This window comes from Ylistrum balloti, unplaced genomic scaffold, assembly GCF_031769215.1.
Source record: "Ylistrum balloti isolate Yb309-2 unplaced genomic scaffold, AGI_CSIRO_Ybal_v1 Utg371668, whole genome shotgun sequence".
Lineage (NCBI taxonomy): Eukaryota > Metazoa > Mollusca > Bivalvia > Pectinida > Pectinidae > Ylistrum > Ylistrum balloti.
In genome coordinates, this window is record NW_026782845.1 from 427,336 (window position 1) to 446,294 (window position 18,959).

At 34.0% G+C, this 18,959-nt stretch overlaps 1 protein-coding gene across 1 annotated transcript; it reads left to right on the forward strand.

The window, feature by feature from the left end:
- Positions 1-205: 205 nt before the first annotated feature.
- On the forward strand, positions 206-18,348 carry LOC132563286 (uncharacterized). Its single transcript, XM_060228046.1, has 7 exons — positions 206-258; positions 5,856-5,886; positions 13,322-13,474; positions 13,962-14,106; positions 15,316-15,501; positions 16,544-16,714; positions 17,311-18,348. Exons 2-7 carry the CDS (start codon positions 5,875-5,877, stop codon positions 17,844-17,846), a joined length of 1,203 nt encoding a protein of 400 aa, XP_060084029.1. The 5' UTR covers positions 206-258; positions 5,856-5,874; the 3' UTR covers positions 17,847-18,348.
- The last annotated feature ends 611 nt before the right edge of the window (positions 18,349-18,959 follow it).

Genomic DNA, 18,959 nt, shown 5'->3' on the forward strand with positions numbered 1-18,959 from the left:
CATCACACAGGCGGCCGCGTAATCTTGTCCTGTCCCGTTTTTTTTTTTGTCCTGAACGTAAACGTTTGACATCCGTAATAGCGAGACTCTCTTGATATAAAATGACACTGACGCACTTGTCAGGCTTATGCTCATTCACAATCATTTAAAATCATTGCACAATCTTTGAGATAGCAGATGGTCGACTCTGCTGGTGGAGTTTTAATTACCAAGGATTGCTGTAACCTGCGTGCCACGTTTTAATTCAATCGAATACCGGTAAGCTTCAGATTCCGTTCTTAGAGTATGTGATATATGAAAATTATGAAATTTATTTAATAATGGGACTACTGCTTTAAATCATTAAAGTCCAACCTATCTACATATATAGTGTATTGTTAACATAATGATGTATTCTTTCTTTATTTTGAGATGGTAGCCATTACGGGACAAAAATGCATGCAAATACTTTATACCTAAAATAACTGCAGTTAATTATTACTTTTAACTCGATTTGTCATTGCCTGAAATTTGAATATATTGGATATGGTAATATATAGTAATAGGTATTTCGTTGTTCATGCTGGTGATATATCTAGGTTGTGATAGGTATTGACTATGATATATATAAATGCATTAATATTTGTTTACATATCGTATACATAAAACCAGTAATCCTTTGTGGGGTTATGTCGCTGTTAATTAGCTGATAAATCGACAAGTCAACGGAGGAATATCAGGCATATATATAGATTTTTATAAACATGATACGTATACCAAAATGTTAATGCAAGATTTCAGTTCTTTCACGTTACCTTCATACCCGTGTCAGTATAAATCGTACCCAACGTTGATTAGCCAAAACACAAGAAAATACCAACATTTTAACAAAATCTTAATTCAAAATTTAAAGGGCAAAATATAGACAAAAGTAGGATTTGCACAGAGATCCTTGTAAAATGCCAAGAAAAAGCAGGAAACTCCGGAAAGGTAAAAGTCTTCTGCAAATCAGCATTATCATAATCCAAACTCATATTCCTTAACGCTAGAGCAAAATATGAACAAAGGAAATGTTTTCATGGAGACTCCTGAAATACGGCCAGGTGCTCTGGAAGAGTAAGCGTCTTCTGTGTCATCGACGACACTCACCATGTAAACCTTGGTCAATCCAAGTAAGTCACGTCACGTTCGCAAATGAGAACAAGGTATACAACATCGGAAACATATAAGGAACCAAACTATATCCTACATCTGTTTCGTCCTTCTAGAACTGAGGAAAATCAACAGTGATCGAAAGAGCACTAGCCCTATAATTCAGTAATATTTAATAACGTAATGACTTAGGTTGAGAACCTTGTACATGTTTGTGTGCTGTGTACCGAAGTCCTACATATTGCTGTATTATATTCATGTGTTGTACAATTAGTTACACGGTTCAGTAACTGTGCGTGGTGTGTGTAAAACGGTCGCTCAATAAGATTTTTACAATAATTGTCGTACCTGGTACCTGTACACACGTTAAACCTACTTCTCATAGTGCATAGATTGTTTGTTTCTCTTAGTAACTCCATACTGAGGCATTTAAGAGTGATTTCTTTTCGGATAAGGTAGCTAGTTTTAGATACAAATACATGTATATATACACATACATTTTAACCAGTCCATCAAATACAATTTCCTGAACTGCCCCTAGAGAAGAGTTTTAAAATTTACACATACTCTTTAAGGTTGAACAAATGACAAACAAGTTAATAACACCTTTTAATACAAATGCAGAGTTAATACAATAGACCCAATTATTCTAACTACATAATACATCTATTGTGTCCTTCGAGGACTCGTCAGTGAAGATAAGGGCCTAAACTTTGGACCTTAGCCAGCTAAAAAAAGATAATAATGATAATTGCTGAGGAAGTCCACTGGCCCAATAATTCAATTTGTTGTCGGTTATAGGGGATATTTCATTTGAACTCGGGTAACATGAATAGCTGGTAATGTAAATTTAAAAAAAATATTTAACAAAGCGCAAACAGCTTCATTCTTTTGAAAAACATATTTTGCATCTATATTCTATGATACATTTTAAGGGATTTGTACCGTTTCTGATGTCTTCTCGATCTACACGTTTATAAGATTACCTTAAATGTGCATGAATATCGATTACCTGTTATCAACTTGCGTCTCATATCAACATTACGTTGTTGTGCGCTACGTGTGGCTGATTTTCGTACTTCCTGTATGCATTCCAGCAGGTTATTAAGGGGGACGGGACTGATTACTAACACCACGGTTGTATATATCAAGATACTAGGATATAGTGTTTGAGCTCCAGATATATCGGTACACGTTCGGGTAACAGAACTGTGTTTAGTTTTCAGTCTGCTAGAGAGAGTGATTTCTTAAGTAAGTATCCATATAAACAAACATGGTATGTGTCTTACTTATATACTTACAGCGGTGAAATGTTTTCACGAATGGCGATATTTGCTGTCATTCTTTGTAACGTACTGTTTCCTCAAGGACGTTTTGATATTGAAAATCATCTTGAAAATTTCAGCATTGTAAAAATGAACTTCTTACAACATTCTGTGTATTGTTATATGGATTTTCTACAAAGACTGCTCTCAGCGAATACATAGGTATATTTGAATTCAAGTTAAATCTTGCATTTCTTTTTGTTATCTGTTGTGCTATTCATTCAGTAATATTTATGTGATACAATCATCTAAATATGATCTGCAATATACGTCAATTTGTATAATCTAAAAATTCAATATTTAATTATTAAAGTTGGCATTTCATTATATATGCAATATTAAACAAAAACATAAATTGAATTAATTCTTTAACGTTTATGAGCCAATATATCAAACTGTGTTTGCATATTACATTTGCAGCTCGGTTAATCCTTACATAATACATTGATAACTAAATAACTTTATTGTGTCATGTCTGCGGGCTTACTGTAAAGTCATATTTTCGATTGGCTCGCATTTTATGGTTCTCCAAAATATAACCATTTTCTTTGGCATTTAATTTCGTAATTTCGTTGATAAATCTTCCTCGCAAAATTCTCTAGTATTAAAATTCCTGTCCATCTACTTACACTGATGAGTCGATCAGCATTGTTCTGAAATGGATAATTTGTAAAATTAGGTCTGATACTATTTAAATCAACCAAAGAACAACTAATATTTGATATCCTTTCCAATATGGTTTACGTAGATTCTTCACCTCGCTTTTATCTGTTTATCAATTCATGAAGATATAATACCAATTAACTAAAAAAAACAAAAACAAAAAAAACCACAAACTCCATTATCTTTGCTCAAGTTGGTGGATACCAATCGTCAGGACCAAACAGGAGGTAGTGCCAATTTTATGATGGTTTTAGACGAATAAGAAATAAACCCTTCACAAGGACACCATTCCTATAACCCTACTTAGACTTAAACAATCGAATACCATGTATATTTCTCTTATTATTTTGCTCATTCGATACTTCATTAATTAATGCAGTCCAATGCGTGCACCACATGAGATGCTTTCGGGTTTACTTACCATCACTGTTGTTGTTTAAGCAAATACTGCCTACAGATACGTATGTGTGGCGTACTGTTTTTTCTAATGAAGAATCTTTTTATTATCGTGTTACGAGGCTCATGTTTGTGAGTAAGATTACAGGTCTGATGATACTTGAAAAGTTTACATGTGTTAGCTATGGCGACGCATTTAAACCCATTTGTATGTATAACAGCAACTGACATATTAGGTTTGCGAGCTGGCACATAGTTGACATTCCCAATACATATTTAGGATTTAAGGCTGATTGACTGTAAAATGATTGCCCTCGTTTTTTATTCGCTTTGGATTTTGCTCACTCGGAACAACTAATGCCATATGAATGGTCAGTGTACACATATATAGTGCTATCACACTGTCACACCAAAATGGTGTAACCTTGGGAGAGGGACTCAATAATATGATACCCTACCGGTCAAATGTATCAGAAGCATGCACCCGTTTATCTTTTTGATGGAAAGAAAACATCATTGTTCAGTGGATTTATCATAGATGTCTTAACAAGCACCTGATCTTGGCAGCTAGCTTCACATATATGCGTCCAATTTCAATTTAAGGAAAAGGGAAGATTAAAATATTATTTTACAGTTGTATCGCATCAATGTTAGGGCAGCATAATTAATGATATCATAATGACGCCGTTATACTTGGATAACCAGAGAATGAACCATTCGGTCAGAATCGTTCAAAATATTGTTATGCGGCAGGTTTATATATACATAGAATATTTTAAAGCAATACACAAAATACAACATAATTGATGTTAAAGATTTACTTGTCCTGAAACCAATGTAACATCATTTGACATATCAAACTCAGATCACAGAAGCGTTTACGTATACGGATATACTTAATAATATACAGAATGATAGTGTTGTTATGGAAAGATCAGATATTTATATTCCAGTTTGATAGTCGCCTTACACATCATAATCAGATACTGTGTTTTCATTTACCATTAAAATTTTGATTTCCATTGTTTTCCCGACTCTTGTTGGGGTGCGATAATATATATATAGGATATATAGGAAGAGATTAACGTTATACGAAATCTTATGAAAGCTTTTATAAAAATTGAAACTTGGAGACTAAGACTATTTTAAGTCTTAAGTACTGAAAGTTCTATTTGAAATAACAATGACCAGTTTCCCAGAATCTGAAGCACAAGCCAGTAAGGTATGTTGAACCACAGATCTGATTCTTCACCTGATATTAACGAACGAGTACGGAGATTTGAACCATTCATCCGGATCTACACCTGAGATAAACAAATAAGTAGGGAAACTTAAACCACCCATGCGGATCCTCACCTCAGAAACACAAACGAGAGCTGAACCACACACCAGAATGTTAAGATAAAGTTGCATAAGCAACACTCCCTGGAATGTGATATCACGGTTTTTGGTATTCACAGACTCGGTCTCGATCAATGTTAAACAATGTATATACTAGGCCAACCTTTAGGTGAAAACGTTATTTCTATTACACGTTAGTTATTAAGCGCCGTTGTAAAATTAGTGATTTAATGAGATCACTATTTCGAATCAATGATATTGATAATTCTGGACCTTTAGTGATATTATCAATATAATTTTTTAATTAGTATCATTAATCAGTGATATGAATAATTCTGGATATTTAATGTGCCAATGAAAATTGATATTACATTTGGGAGATAAATATAAATGGCGCCCCATGAGCAAGATAAGAGCTACTGTAAATCAATTTGTATTCTGATAGCTACATCTGTTCTCATACGTCAAAAGTATCCAATAGGATTAGACAGAAACCATTTCCTAAGTAAAGTAGTAAGTATAATAGGCTATGAAAACACACATGGTCATACGTTATCGTGCTATATAGTTAATACATCCTGGTCTTATCGGACAAAAAACGTCCATTTACAAACTCGCTGAAATCAAATTCACTTCCATATACAGGAAATCCTGTTGTCATTAACTACACAGTCAGCCTATCGTATATGGATGCCAAGCGTTAGTTATCAAATCCCAAATACCGTATTTATTTACATGTCATATTTCTGCCATGAAAGAGAAAGAACTTAAAGAACAGAATTCGACACATTCTCAATAGAAATTTACATGTTCTGAATTCACTAAGGTACTCCCCTGGAGGATTTAGAAGTTCGGTATTCACGAAGGCATGCCCTATCAAATTTACCTGTTCAGTATTCACTAAGGCATGCTCTGGCGAAAATAAAGTAAAGAAAATATTATACGATGAATTAAAGAACATCTCCTCATTCTGATGAAATATGTTTCTTTTTTTTTCAGACTTCCCAAAGAATTCAAAATGGATCCCTTTGTAAGTACAGCAAATAAAATGAGATATAAATTTGTATATTTTTAAATTACTATCAGTGTTATGAGAATCCAGAGATTATGTTTTAGGATTCTAAAATCGTAATACATTCATAAGACATTCGCTTAGATTATCATTTATCATTTAAATATTAAAATTGGTATTAGGAAATGTCAGAGTTCATACAATGGCTGACTAAGTAGAGATATGAATGTAAAACAAATTTACTAAACGTTCCACTAGACTGTCTATACACATTTTAAAGATGAGCAAATCGAAATGGAAACATGCACTGTTTTATAATTAATATCAAGCAATTAAAATATTTCTACAGATAATAACGAATTTAAAATTGAAGGACTTATTTTCAGTAATGAAGGCACACAATTGTAAATATTATGGTTTTGGTTTAACAATATCAATGGTAATATATAGTGCTTTGTGATCGGGTTATTCATACAATTTCGATCAGTCTCTTTTTAACGGCATATTATCAATATATAATCTTAACTTAATGAAATGTGTGTGTTTTTTTTACATCTTTTTATGTCGTTTGTTCGATCGCATTGCATTTTTGTAATTTTTTCAGAAATTTTATTTACATATCATCATACAACTCATACATTAGGAGTGGGAACATTGGAATATGGCTACCGAGTAGGCAACACACACTCATATTGCTCTTGTGTTTTATGTGGATGTAGTTATGTTTCTATGAGGAGTTCCATTTACAGTTTTGTCACACAGATGTTTTTGGAACAAATCGATAGTATTGGATTCTGAAACAGGATTTGATGATTTTTAAACAAAAAGTGATTTAGAACTGTGGTGATTGTGAACTGTATTCACCTGTAGTACTGTCACCTGTATTCCTGGATTACCAAAGGACTATACACTTACACAGATACAATTTGTTCTTACCTGGATTTGCCTGTGCTATAAAGTCCTGTCTACTCACACCAAGTCTGGAAGATCTGGAGGGGGTACTTCAACAAGGCAGAGTGTTGCTCTAGATGAAGATATTAGAGAGGAAACAGCAAAGATAAAGGAACAGTTGGATAATGTTGTAAAGAAGGCAGACTTAACAGCATTAGCTGCAGGATTGGTGAACTCCAAGGACATTCAGGGGATAGTGAGTAACATAGTGGAAGCTATGAGGAAAGACCTGGAGATAGATCTGGAACAGAAGATTTCTGACAGAACTGCTAGAATGAGACAGAGGTTGGATACTGTTAACTCACATAACCATAGACTACAAGAATCTCTACAAGTGAAACAGAGGGAGATACAGGAACTGAAGCGGCAAAGCATAGAAAGACAGAATGAGGTAGAGAAAGTAAAAACTACTCTTTCAAAGGAGATGGCAGAAGTTAAAAAGATGGCCCAAGAGGGTATAAAGAAAGGAAACTACAATGAGCAGTACAGCAGGAGAAATAACATCAAGCTGATGGATTTTAAGGAGATGGAAAATGTGGAAGATGAAAATAAGAAAGACTTGGTAGAAGATTTTTGTGATGAGGTGATGAGAAGATCCGTCAGCTTATACAAAGAGAGGACCTTATTGCTGTCCACAGAATTCCAGGGAGGGATACAAGAAGAGCCAGACCTATGGTGATGTAAAGAAAGAGGTCAGAAACAGAGTGATAAGACAAAGGAAATTCTTGATCGGGACAATGAAGCTGGAAGATGATGTGACAGGGGACAATACAGGATTAATAATGACAAGAATGGCAATCGCATTGGGAACGCCTGGTACTTTAGCAGTCGTGTCTTCGCGGTCTGTGGTGGTGTGAGGAAACCTTTTGACTTATTCCAAAGTGTGGAAGATGTGTTCCAAAGCTGGTAGACAAAAGTGTACTGTTGCTTATGCTTCGTAATTGTTATTTTGTGTGTGTGTGTGTGTGTGTGTGTGTGATAGTGTGGGATTTAAGGAAGCTATATCATTTACAACGTAAGAATAATTGTGTTCTATATTACTTGCACTGTAGTTTTTGCATACATGCGCATATACATAGGTATAAATATGGGAAAGTATATTTGAAAAGTGGTATTATACTGAAAGTATTGATTTTAATAAACTTTAAAAGGTAGATTATGTTGACCAACAAAATGATGTAGAGTCAGATAAGGTATCTTTGTATGTATGTATACAAAGAGCTTCTGTTTCTAAATAGGTAAAGGTATAAATTAATTAATTAAGTCTAAGTGACCTGTATAAGATATATTTACAGGTATACAAAGAGCTTCTGTTTCTAAATAGGTAAAGGTATAAATGAATTAGTTAAGTCTAAGTGACCTGTATAAGGTATATTTAAAGGTTTACAGAGAGCTTCTTTTTCTAAATAGGTAAAGGTATAAATGAATTAGCTAAGTCTAAGTGGTTACTTTTAAGTAGTTTAATTTGAATGGGAAAATACCTAATGTATTGCAGTGATAATGTTACATATTTCCAGTATAAACCAATATATTGGTGGTCGCATAGCCAGGTTAACTGTAACGAATGACACATTATTAAAGGTTAGTTACAATCCTACCTTTAGTAAATTCAGTCGTTATATTGTGATAAATTATTAGAATACAGTCACTATAGTCTATGATATTATTTGAAAATACAGCCAAAGTTGAAGGGTTTATATCTTAATTATCAAACCATGTATGATTACTTTATAATTTTTCATTTTGTTCTCCTTTAAAATACAAAGTTGTAGAGAGCATGAGAGGAAACGTAACAATCAGATGTGCTCAGCCGATACAGCCATGGTCATAGGCTTTTTAAATGTATTATGTAAGAGTGTAGGTGTCATCTTTCTAGGGGACAGACTTTGTGTGAGAGGGTTCCAGGGGGTAGGGTTAATGGGCTACTATCTGTGTTATCCTAGTTGCTATGGGTAGCATAAAATGTATGTCTGTGAATGTCAGGGGTTTATATGCTGATGTCATTAAAAGGTGAGAAGTGTTCCACTGGGTCAAACAGAAAAAAACAGATATTGTCTGTTTACAAAAAACACATTGTACAGATGAAGTAGAACAATTATGGGAAAACGAAAGGGGGTACAAATGTGTATTTGGCAAGTTTAGTTCTCGATCAGCTGGTGTAGCAATATTGCTTAGAAATACATTTGCATTTTCAATACATGGTAGCAGAATAGACAATGCAAGTCATTTTAGACATATCAGTAAATCAGAATAGGTTAACACTAGGTAGTGCATATGGTCCAAATCAGGATTCTCCAGTTTTTTTTTTTTTACAACATTTCTGAATAACCTGCAAGCTTTCAATAACTCATCAGTACTCTTATGTGGTGATTGGAATGCTATTCAGGATTAGAATATGGATACGAATAATATATTAAACAATAATAATCCTAAGGCACAAACAGTGGAAAAAGACATAATAGATAAATATGACTTGGTTGACCCTTGGCGACAGTTCCATCCAGATTTAAAATCTTTAACTTGGAGGCAAAGAAATCCAGTTAGGCAAAGTCAACTTGATTACTTTCTTACTTCTAACGAAATATACCTGAGAATGAAGGATTGCAAAATTATACCCGGACATAAAGCTGATCATTAATGTATTGTTTTCGAAATCAATTTCAAAAATTTAGAAAGGGGTAAAGGACAATCCTGAAGCATTCGAAATAAGAATAAATGATCAACTATTTTTCGAAACCCTGAAAATGAAAATTAGGTCTACTACAATGACATATTCAATAGCTAAAGCCAAGAATACCAGGAAGGAAGAAAACAGTCTTGAAACTGATATAATTATACTAGAAAATCAAATCAATCGGTCACTTGATAGAGAACATTGTAAACGGTATGAAGATAAAAAAACAGCAGTTAGAGAATATTAGAAAAAACAAAAATAGAAGGGTTAATATTCATATCAAAGGCAAATTGGTTTGACAATGGAGAAAGGGCAACCAAATATTTGTGTTATCTAGAAAAAAGGAGTTTTATAAATAAATCTGTAATATAGTTGATTGCAGAATATGGTAGCATTCTTGACAGTCCATTGAAAATAATCCAGGCGGAGGTCGACTTTTTCAAAACTCTCTATATTTCTTAACAACCAGACTCAATCCAAATTGAAAATTCATATTTTTTAAAACATCAGATCAAATTAAATCAAAGTGATCAAGGTAGTTGTGAAGGAATTTTATCAATAAATGTATTGGCTAAGGCTTTGAAAAATATGAAAAATGACAAGAGTACTGGTTCAGACGGTTTTGGAGCAGAATTTTACAAATTTGTTTGGAAAGACATCGGAATATTTTTATGTGGATCAATAGATAATGCTTATAGTAATGGTCATCTTTCAGAATTTCAAAGTCAATGAGTTATCACATGTATTCCAAAGGAAGATAAAGATAGGCGATACCTGAAAAAGTGGTAACCAATATCACTCTTAAACATTGACTACAAAATAGCTTCTGCAGCAATAGCAAATCGAATCAAATTGGTACTTCCAAACATCATAAGCGAATCTCAAACGGGTTACATTAAAGGCAGGTTTATTAGGGACAATACTAGATTATTATATGATATAATGTATATACTGTATCTCCTGGACTTTGAGAAGGCTTTTGATTCTGTTTAATAGAATTTTATTGATAAAGCATTGGAATCTTTTAATTTTGGTTCGTCATTAAGAAAATGGTTCAAGATCTTTTATACCAAGTCTAAAAGCTGTATTATTAACACTGGTCATTTGTCACCCTTCTTCAATCTCGGGCGTGGCTGCCGCCAAGAAGACCCATTATCTCTGTATATTTTTATAATTGCTGTTGAAATATTAGCTCTTTCATTAAAATCTGGAGAATAATTTTTACTGGGACAATATGCTGACGATACTTATTTCCTTCTAGATGGTTCCACACATTCATTATCAACCGATGTACACATTTTAGGATATCTCGCTGTTATATCAGGGTTAAGAATTAATTTATTCGATTGGAGGCAAGAAATTTTCAGAAGAAAGAAGATGTCGAGAATTGAATTTAAAATGGTAATTTTCAGAAGAAAGAATATGTCGAGAATTGAATTTCAAATGATCAACAGGCAACTTCAAGCTACTCGGCATTACTTATTCACTTAATTTACAGGATATGGTTAGACTCAATTTTGAAAAAAAACTGCAGCAAATAAATAAAGTCCTGAGATTTTGGTCATGTCGAGACCTAACTGTTATTGGTCGAATAACTATTGTGAAGACCCTTGTTATACCAAAGTTTGTTCACGTATTTACCAATTTACCAAATCGTTCCAGTTTGTTTATTAATAAACTCAATCAGAGCTTACATAATTTTATATGGGATTATAAAAGTGAAAAGATTTAACGAGATGCATTGATTGCTAGCATAGATGAGGGTGGATTGAATATGACACATATATTTTCTTTCATTAAGTATTTAAAAATCAAATGGATAAAAAGATTATACGGAAAATTTAATGCATCAAGGAATTACTCCTTAAGGAAATATTGCCAGTTGATATTGATACTTTTTATGATATAGAGTAAAACTGAAAGGAATCAGAAGAAATATGAAAAATAAATTTTGGCAGGACATCTGTTTTACTTTATCAGAAATACATTTTGAGACCACCAATTGTCAGGAACATTTCGGCAAGATTTTTTATAAATTTGGTTTCATATAATAAAATAAGAAAAGCAATTTTGTGGAAACAGCATGGGTAGAAAATAATTGGTGATCTGTATGAAAATGGAAGGTTGAAAAACTTTATTGAATTCTCTGATATACCTTTATTTTATTTTATCGAGCATTTGACTTTAGTTCATAAGTTGGAAAGGATGTGGAGGAAAAAATTGAGACAAGCAGCAAAAATGGTAAAACTATTACACCTATTAAACAGAAGGACATCATTTCCTTAATTATAACTAAAAAATGCTTGAAGTGTGTTTATAAGATGTTCCTTGAAGAAATAGTTATTAGGCCATAAAAGTGTCAGGAAAAATGGAAGACAAATTTTGAAGAGAGCATGAAATGGAAAAGATATGTACAATGATTCTTTCAAATGTACCAGAGAAACCAATTCTCAAGCATTTCAATATAAAATATGTCATAGAATTCTTCCCACAAACTTTAATTTAGTAAAAATGAAGATAATATCTAGACAGCTTTGTACCTTTTGTGAAAGAGACCAGAAACAGTGCAACACATCTTCACGTCATTTCATAGTCCAACTTATTGCAGAATTTACTGCTTGGTATGCACTATAAAAAATAAATTAAATTTTATATCCTTTCAAGATGTAGACATTAAGTTTGGAAATCCAAAGTTTGGGCCTTGTTTAAATCACTTCATTTTATTGTTAAAACACTACATTTACTATTGTCGAATGAATGAGTGTATACCAAACTTCGATATTTGTAAAATTTTATTTAGTAAGACAATGAAAATTGAAAAGCCGCTAGTCATAGAAAATAATAAAATAATAGATTTTCAGACAAAATGGGGACGTTTCGAGGATGCATTGGACATTATAAATCTGTATTCCCTCTCCCTTTTTACAATAATTATAATCCCCTTCTTATTTACCAAGTATGTGAAAATGCAATACATCTTAGCAGGGATGACACAGTTTGGTCATGCCTTCTGACTTCAGCTCCCTGGGGTACCCATTTTACACTGAGTTTAGACCCTACCTATTTTGGTGCATCTATGTGAAAAAAGAAGGAAAGTATCCCGTGCGCAAGGAACATTTAAGACTGAAAGTGTGTGGGTAGGTGTGTGCACATGTATTTAATTGTCTGGAATATGAGAAGTGTGAATGATGTGTGTAGGTATGTGAGCCCTCCTGTGTGAGGACACATTTGTAATGTTATGTATGTCTTGTCTTGGTCAATAAAATGTTTGAAAAAAAGTGGGAAGACTGATTTCGGATAATAAGACCAAAGGTTCTGGAAGAGTAAGCATATTTTATTTCGTTGAAGCATGTTAGCACGTGAATCTAATTTAATCTCAAGTAGGTTTCAAAAATCAGATTGACATTACACTTACAACCTACACCACAAACAATAACAACATAGATTAAATCAATAGACTCTGGATTCAATGAATTGTTCGATGAAATTAGTGCAAAGTATAAACAAAAGAAAGACTTTTACGTAGGTCCCTAAAAAGCAAGACCATGTATTCCGGAAGGGTAAACGTCTTTTGCTTCATCGACGACACCGGCCATATAAACCTTGGTCAATACAAGTTAGCAGTGCCATATACACAAATAAGACCACGGATAACAGCTACTGAATCACCGTGCATACTTGTGAGCAATAAACTCATACGAATTCATTTCAGTTAGTTGATTATGATGGCCGTACTATTCCTCAGTAAACTGCATAAAAAAACTGCCAATTCATTCGACATTGAAATAATGAAAACTAATTAACTTTATTTATTTGTTTTTAATTTAGGAGCAAACGCGTTATCCATACGAGTATAATGAAGATGAGAGTTACAATGGTCAGGAGCTACGCAGGGAGTACCAGAACAGATTTCCTTTGCTAGCTGTCGTTACAGGGGGAGATTACGGCAATACTATATTTGATGACTTCTCAACTGGGCAGGTAATTTAATACAGTAAAACTTTGCTTATATAATCATCTCCAAATTAAACCCATTCCGCTATAAAGACTACATCCAAGTTAAGACCATTCCGATATAAAGACCACCTCTGAATTAAGACCATTCCGATATAAAGACCACCTCCAAATTAAGACCTTTCCGATATAGGGACCTCTTTGTCCAAGGCGAAGGTGAATCTTGATAGTGAAGTTTTACTGTATTTACTTACAGATAAAGATTCGTTATTTTTTTTTTACTGATTTTTCATGTTCAAACAAATGCCTGAAAATGTCTTAAACGAGAACATGTCACGTGGAGATGAAAAATACTAAAATTTAGGATTAATTTTAATTGTCATTAATGCGTACATTTCGTTTAAAGTAAAGGGAAAGAGAAATTACGAAAACACATAACGCAACTTGCAATTATTTACGCACAGAGAGCATAACAATTCATGTTGATTAGTTGTAATTTACGATATTTTTGCAGGTATACAGAATACACTCGTATACGCGTCAGCGGCGTGTGGTCATTCAAGAAACACAGAAGAAACATGACCACCTCAATCACACTTACCTATCTTTTCCGGTAAATACTTCATACACGTTCTGCGTGATGAAGAAAAGGAAAGAATGTAAGTTTAAAGATAAGGAACCATGACCATATATAGATATTGATACAATTTGTATGATACATGTTTATGCAAGACATGAATTATTGAATTCAGGGGCTATCGTAACTGTGCGCCTGGATTATCTGATTTTGTCATTAGTCACCCTTGTCGGTGCGGGGCAGCAGCGTGGAGTGTAGTTTGTTCAATGTCTTTCATTGAACGAAAACCCATGGGGCTGACCAGAATTTGGTGAATAATAACAATGACCTTGACCCATCAACATCGAATCATCTCAAGAGATGTTATAGACCTTTAATTTCCAGAAAATCATAGTGTTGACGTCCTTGAACCTCCAACCCTGAAATCTGTTTGTGATATCATGGTCATTTATGCGTTACGATGTTTTATGAAAATACATCATTGAACAAAGACCCTTTGAAAAGGACAAGGATATAAATAGTAACAATGACCTTGACTCGACAACTTCCGAGATGTTATATAAGCGCAAGACGTTTGATTAAACCAAAAGGATTTTCTAACAACAGAAACGATAAGCCGGCGTGATTATTCAATATGGAAACTATAATTAGAGAAATGTGATAAAAATTCGTGTAAAACTCGCAGGAGCGATGGAAAAAGCTTAACTTATCTACGAATGAAACCCTCTACCCTGTTCCCGATTACGATGATAAATGAATAATAAGCAAATATATGCGGTATTTGTGTAAACAATATATAACTTGACCACTTTGGCGTGCATCGTGGATACAGTAGACGTTCACCTATCCATGGTGTGCCTAAAACTTCAGTACGTAGACATTACACTTGACCGCATGGTCACATCAGCTAGCTACTGACTTACCTATATAAATAAACGTACCCCTACATTACTTACTTCTCCGATGAATTTCGTCTCAAGGCCGATGTAGCTTCAACCTGCCGTCTCTGACCTAGACCCTTCCAATCCTCAGAACGTCTCCATGGACATTGTACTTCCCGAGCTGTCCTAGAACACCATGTATAACAACCTCCTACCTTGACCTTGACATTTCATTCGATCAATCTTGGTATCTCTCAGTCACCACCATGGTTCCAAAAAATAGGTTATTCTCGATTGACGAATATATCATATCAAATTTTAAGTTGTTGAATAATAAAAAAATATATATGAAATTGATCTATATTCCAATATTTATCCAACTTTGATAACAAACACGTTATATTTTGTAGGGACAGAACCAATGTCAATTGGAGAAATTTTAGATAAATACAGCTGTCCTGTCATGGTTAAGTATTCACAAGAGTACAATCGTGTCAAAGTAGATTATGGCTTTAAAACCACGGCAGACATCGCCAGTCTGTTAATTGTTACGGAGTACGAGGAGAATTTCTTCACCGGAAATTGCATACGAAAAGGTAAGGAACCGGTGTCCATATGCCATTTTATCGACAGACATGTCGTTATTATACCTCACATGGTTCCAAAGTTCTGGTATACGTCTAGGGAGATAGTGTCTTTAACCTCGATCGGTTGAATGTCAGACTTCTAACCGAGAAGTTCCAGGACAGAATCCGAATCGATAATGGCCTCACTTACAGTATGTACCATTCATAATATAATATAAATTTTAATATAACACATTTTCTTGTCTTACATAATGAAATATCTTCGGTACAGGTATTTTTGATATAGTCAGTTTCGTTATATCCTTGGTACAGGTATTTTTTAAATTTCGCTATGTCTTTGGTACAGGTATTTTTGATATAATAAATTTCACTATATCCTTGGTACAGGTATTTTTTAAATTTCGCTATGTCTTTGGTACAGTTATTTTTGATATAATAAATTTCACTATATCCTTGATACAGGTATTTTTTAAATTTCGCTATGTCTTTGGTACAGTTATTTTTGATATAATAAATTTCACTATATCCTTGATACAGGTATTTTTTAAATTTCGCTATGTCTTTGGTACAGGTATTTTTGATATAATAAATTTCACTCTATCCTTGGTACAGGTATTTTTCAAATTTCGCCATGTCTTTGGTACAGGTATTTTTGATATAATAAATTTCACTATATCCTTGGTACAGGTATTTTTTAAATTTCGTTCTGTCTTTGGTACAGGTATTTTTGATATAATAAATTTCACTATATCCTTGGTACAGGTATTTTTTAAATTTCGCTATGTCTTTGGTACAGGTATTTTTGATATAATAAATTTCACTATATCCTTGGTACAGGTATTTTTTAAATTTCGCTATGTCTTTGGTACAGGTATTTTTGATATAATAAATTTTTTTGATATAATATAATAAATTTCACTATATCCTTGGTACAGGTATTTTTTAAATTTCGTTCTGTCTTTGGTACAGGTATTTTTGATATAATAAATTTCACTATATCCTTGGTACAGGTATTTTTGATATAATACATTTTGCTATATCTTTGGTACAGGTGTTATCGCTCCTGAAATCACACTGGCAGCACTTAGTCCTAGTATATCTTATGCCGAGATTACAGGAATAAAAGGGAAGTCATCCGTAACATTCCAGAATCATCTAAAGGCACTGGAGAGATTTCTCCTAGCAAATGGCGTGACATTTGATTTATTGGCTGGAAATCCAGGTAAGGCACCAAAAACCATTGTTAAGTATATATATTTAAACATCGACATTCACAGACATATGAATGTTAATACGATAAAAGTTGATGAAATGATTCGAGTTAACGCTTCATGTTGTTTTGGCTTTGTTTTGTTGATATTCATATCGCCATAAAGACAAACCCGGAGCAGTTCAATATCGCTTGTCTTTTTCAATTTTCCTTTTGTTATATGGCCAGGCTATCTAAATTTGTTTACATAAGCAGTACTTTCTCAACGTCTTTAGCAGTTCATGAGTTTGTAACACGCGGCTGACTTCGGTAGATTCCGTAGCAATACGATATAATGGTAATTATGAAGGTGTGAACTGATATATGACCATATCTAAATTTCCTAGTAATTAATACACCAGATGATCAGAAAAAATGTCGTAATTTTTGACAATGTTGCTAATATTCCAACTATCCTTAAGATACAGGAAACATATTTATTTAAGTTATTTCTGACAAATTTACTAGACGATGTATATCAATAACACCGACACCAAAAATAGTTATATGAGCTCAATCAAAGGATCCAGATAAAGATCGAAAACTTAAAAATCATTTTTTGTAAATAGGTGTAACTCGGATGACTGAAAAAGGAACAGGAAGCGGAAATCCGATACCGGAAGTATTGTCAAAATTGATACCGGAACTGAAAACAAAAAGGCCCACGACACCCCTTAACAGGCAAGTCAGCAACCCAAGTCAAACTTGCATTTATAAAAGGCCCCTGCCACCAGTTCCGGTTGTTAAACCAAAGCCGAAGGCAATAGCGGTTGTAGCTCCAATGTCATGCGCGTTACAAGAACAAACACCTGATGATTCTCGTGGTGAATATATGTATTTGGAAATGGACGGGGTAAGCAAAGAAACGACAAAAAAGTCAGAAATGGTCCGTAAAAGCCTAGAACAATGTAGTATGTCGGCAATAAAAAGACATCTATCCGATTTGCAGTTGCAGAAATATGCAAATAAATTTGAGGAACAACGCGTTGATGGTATGATTTTTGTGGATCTGACACGTGAAATCCTTGAAAAAGAGTTTCACATGTCGCAGCTTGAGATTCTTAGACTGTTGATGTTCATTAAGACAGGACATATCCCCCGATGAACAGCCTTATTTTATAGGAAACATGCGGATTTCTGGTTCCACGCAGCATGTGTTCGCAACTATATTATACTGTCGTATAGGTATATAAATTATGTAAAAGTTTGATATACAATACGCAGAAATGTCTACGGATGTTCTCTTCCCATCCTTTCCACTGACGATGGCTGCTCCATGATACAGAAATATGGTGATCTGCTCATACACAGACAGTGTTAGTTCCAAAAGGATCATCTATGAACCTGCTTGCCCACATAGGACATCCATCACATCTATCATGACAGCCAACACACCATCCGTTCACACAGGACATCTGGAGATAATGGTTGTCAACACAGATAATCATACAGCTGTCCACACATGACTTGCCCGTCTTGCCCAAAAAAGGAACTGTATAGATATATAGTTTTCTCGTCCACACAGGACTACATCTACTATACCACTGCCCTCAAGCCATCATGGGTTAGAGCTGGAACGACACAAATGTGACTATGTCTAACTCTTGTGTCCTGTTATATCATATATATATATATATCTCCATATAGCTAAATTACCCATTTACTATTCATTTTACCCAGCATTTTGCATATCATAACAAATCACTATTATTTTTACAACTAATCGACAGTGCTGGTATATATTAGCCATTTGCATAATAATAAGTACTTCTAAATACAAACATACTGCACTAATTACATAGCAAAGATTAAGCAAAACGTGTATTATATTGTCAGGTATGAATTGTACTCATCGGTACGCACTTTATATACATGTACATTAATATGCTACAAATGCAAAACACAACAAATTCCGGGCATATAACTCAACGTAGGGACTTTTGGAACAAAATGTATTATGCGCTGGTGTACCCCATTTCAACACACACACGCTCGAACAACCATTCCATCGCTCCGTTTTCTCACGTGTATCTCGATCCTTCCGCCCTACTAACGTTCACATTATGAACCCGGATCCGGTGTATCTGTATTTTTGATATTTACAATAAATTATCACAAGAATGACACTGAAATACTAAGTTAAGAAAACATCGGAATAATGAAATAAAACAGATGTACAGAGTATAAACGTTTGGGACTGTGACAGTAAGCTTGCTAT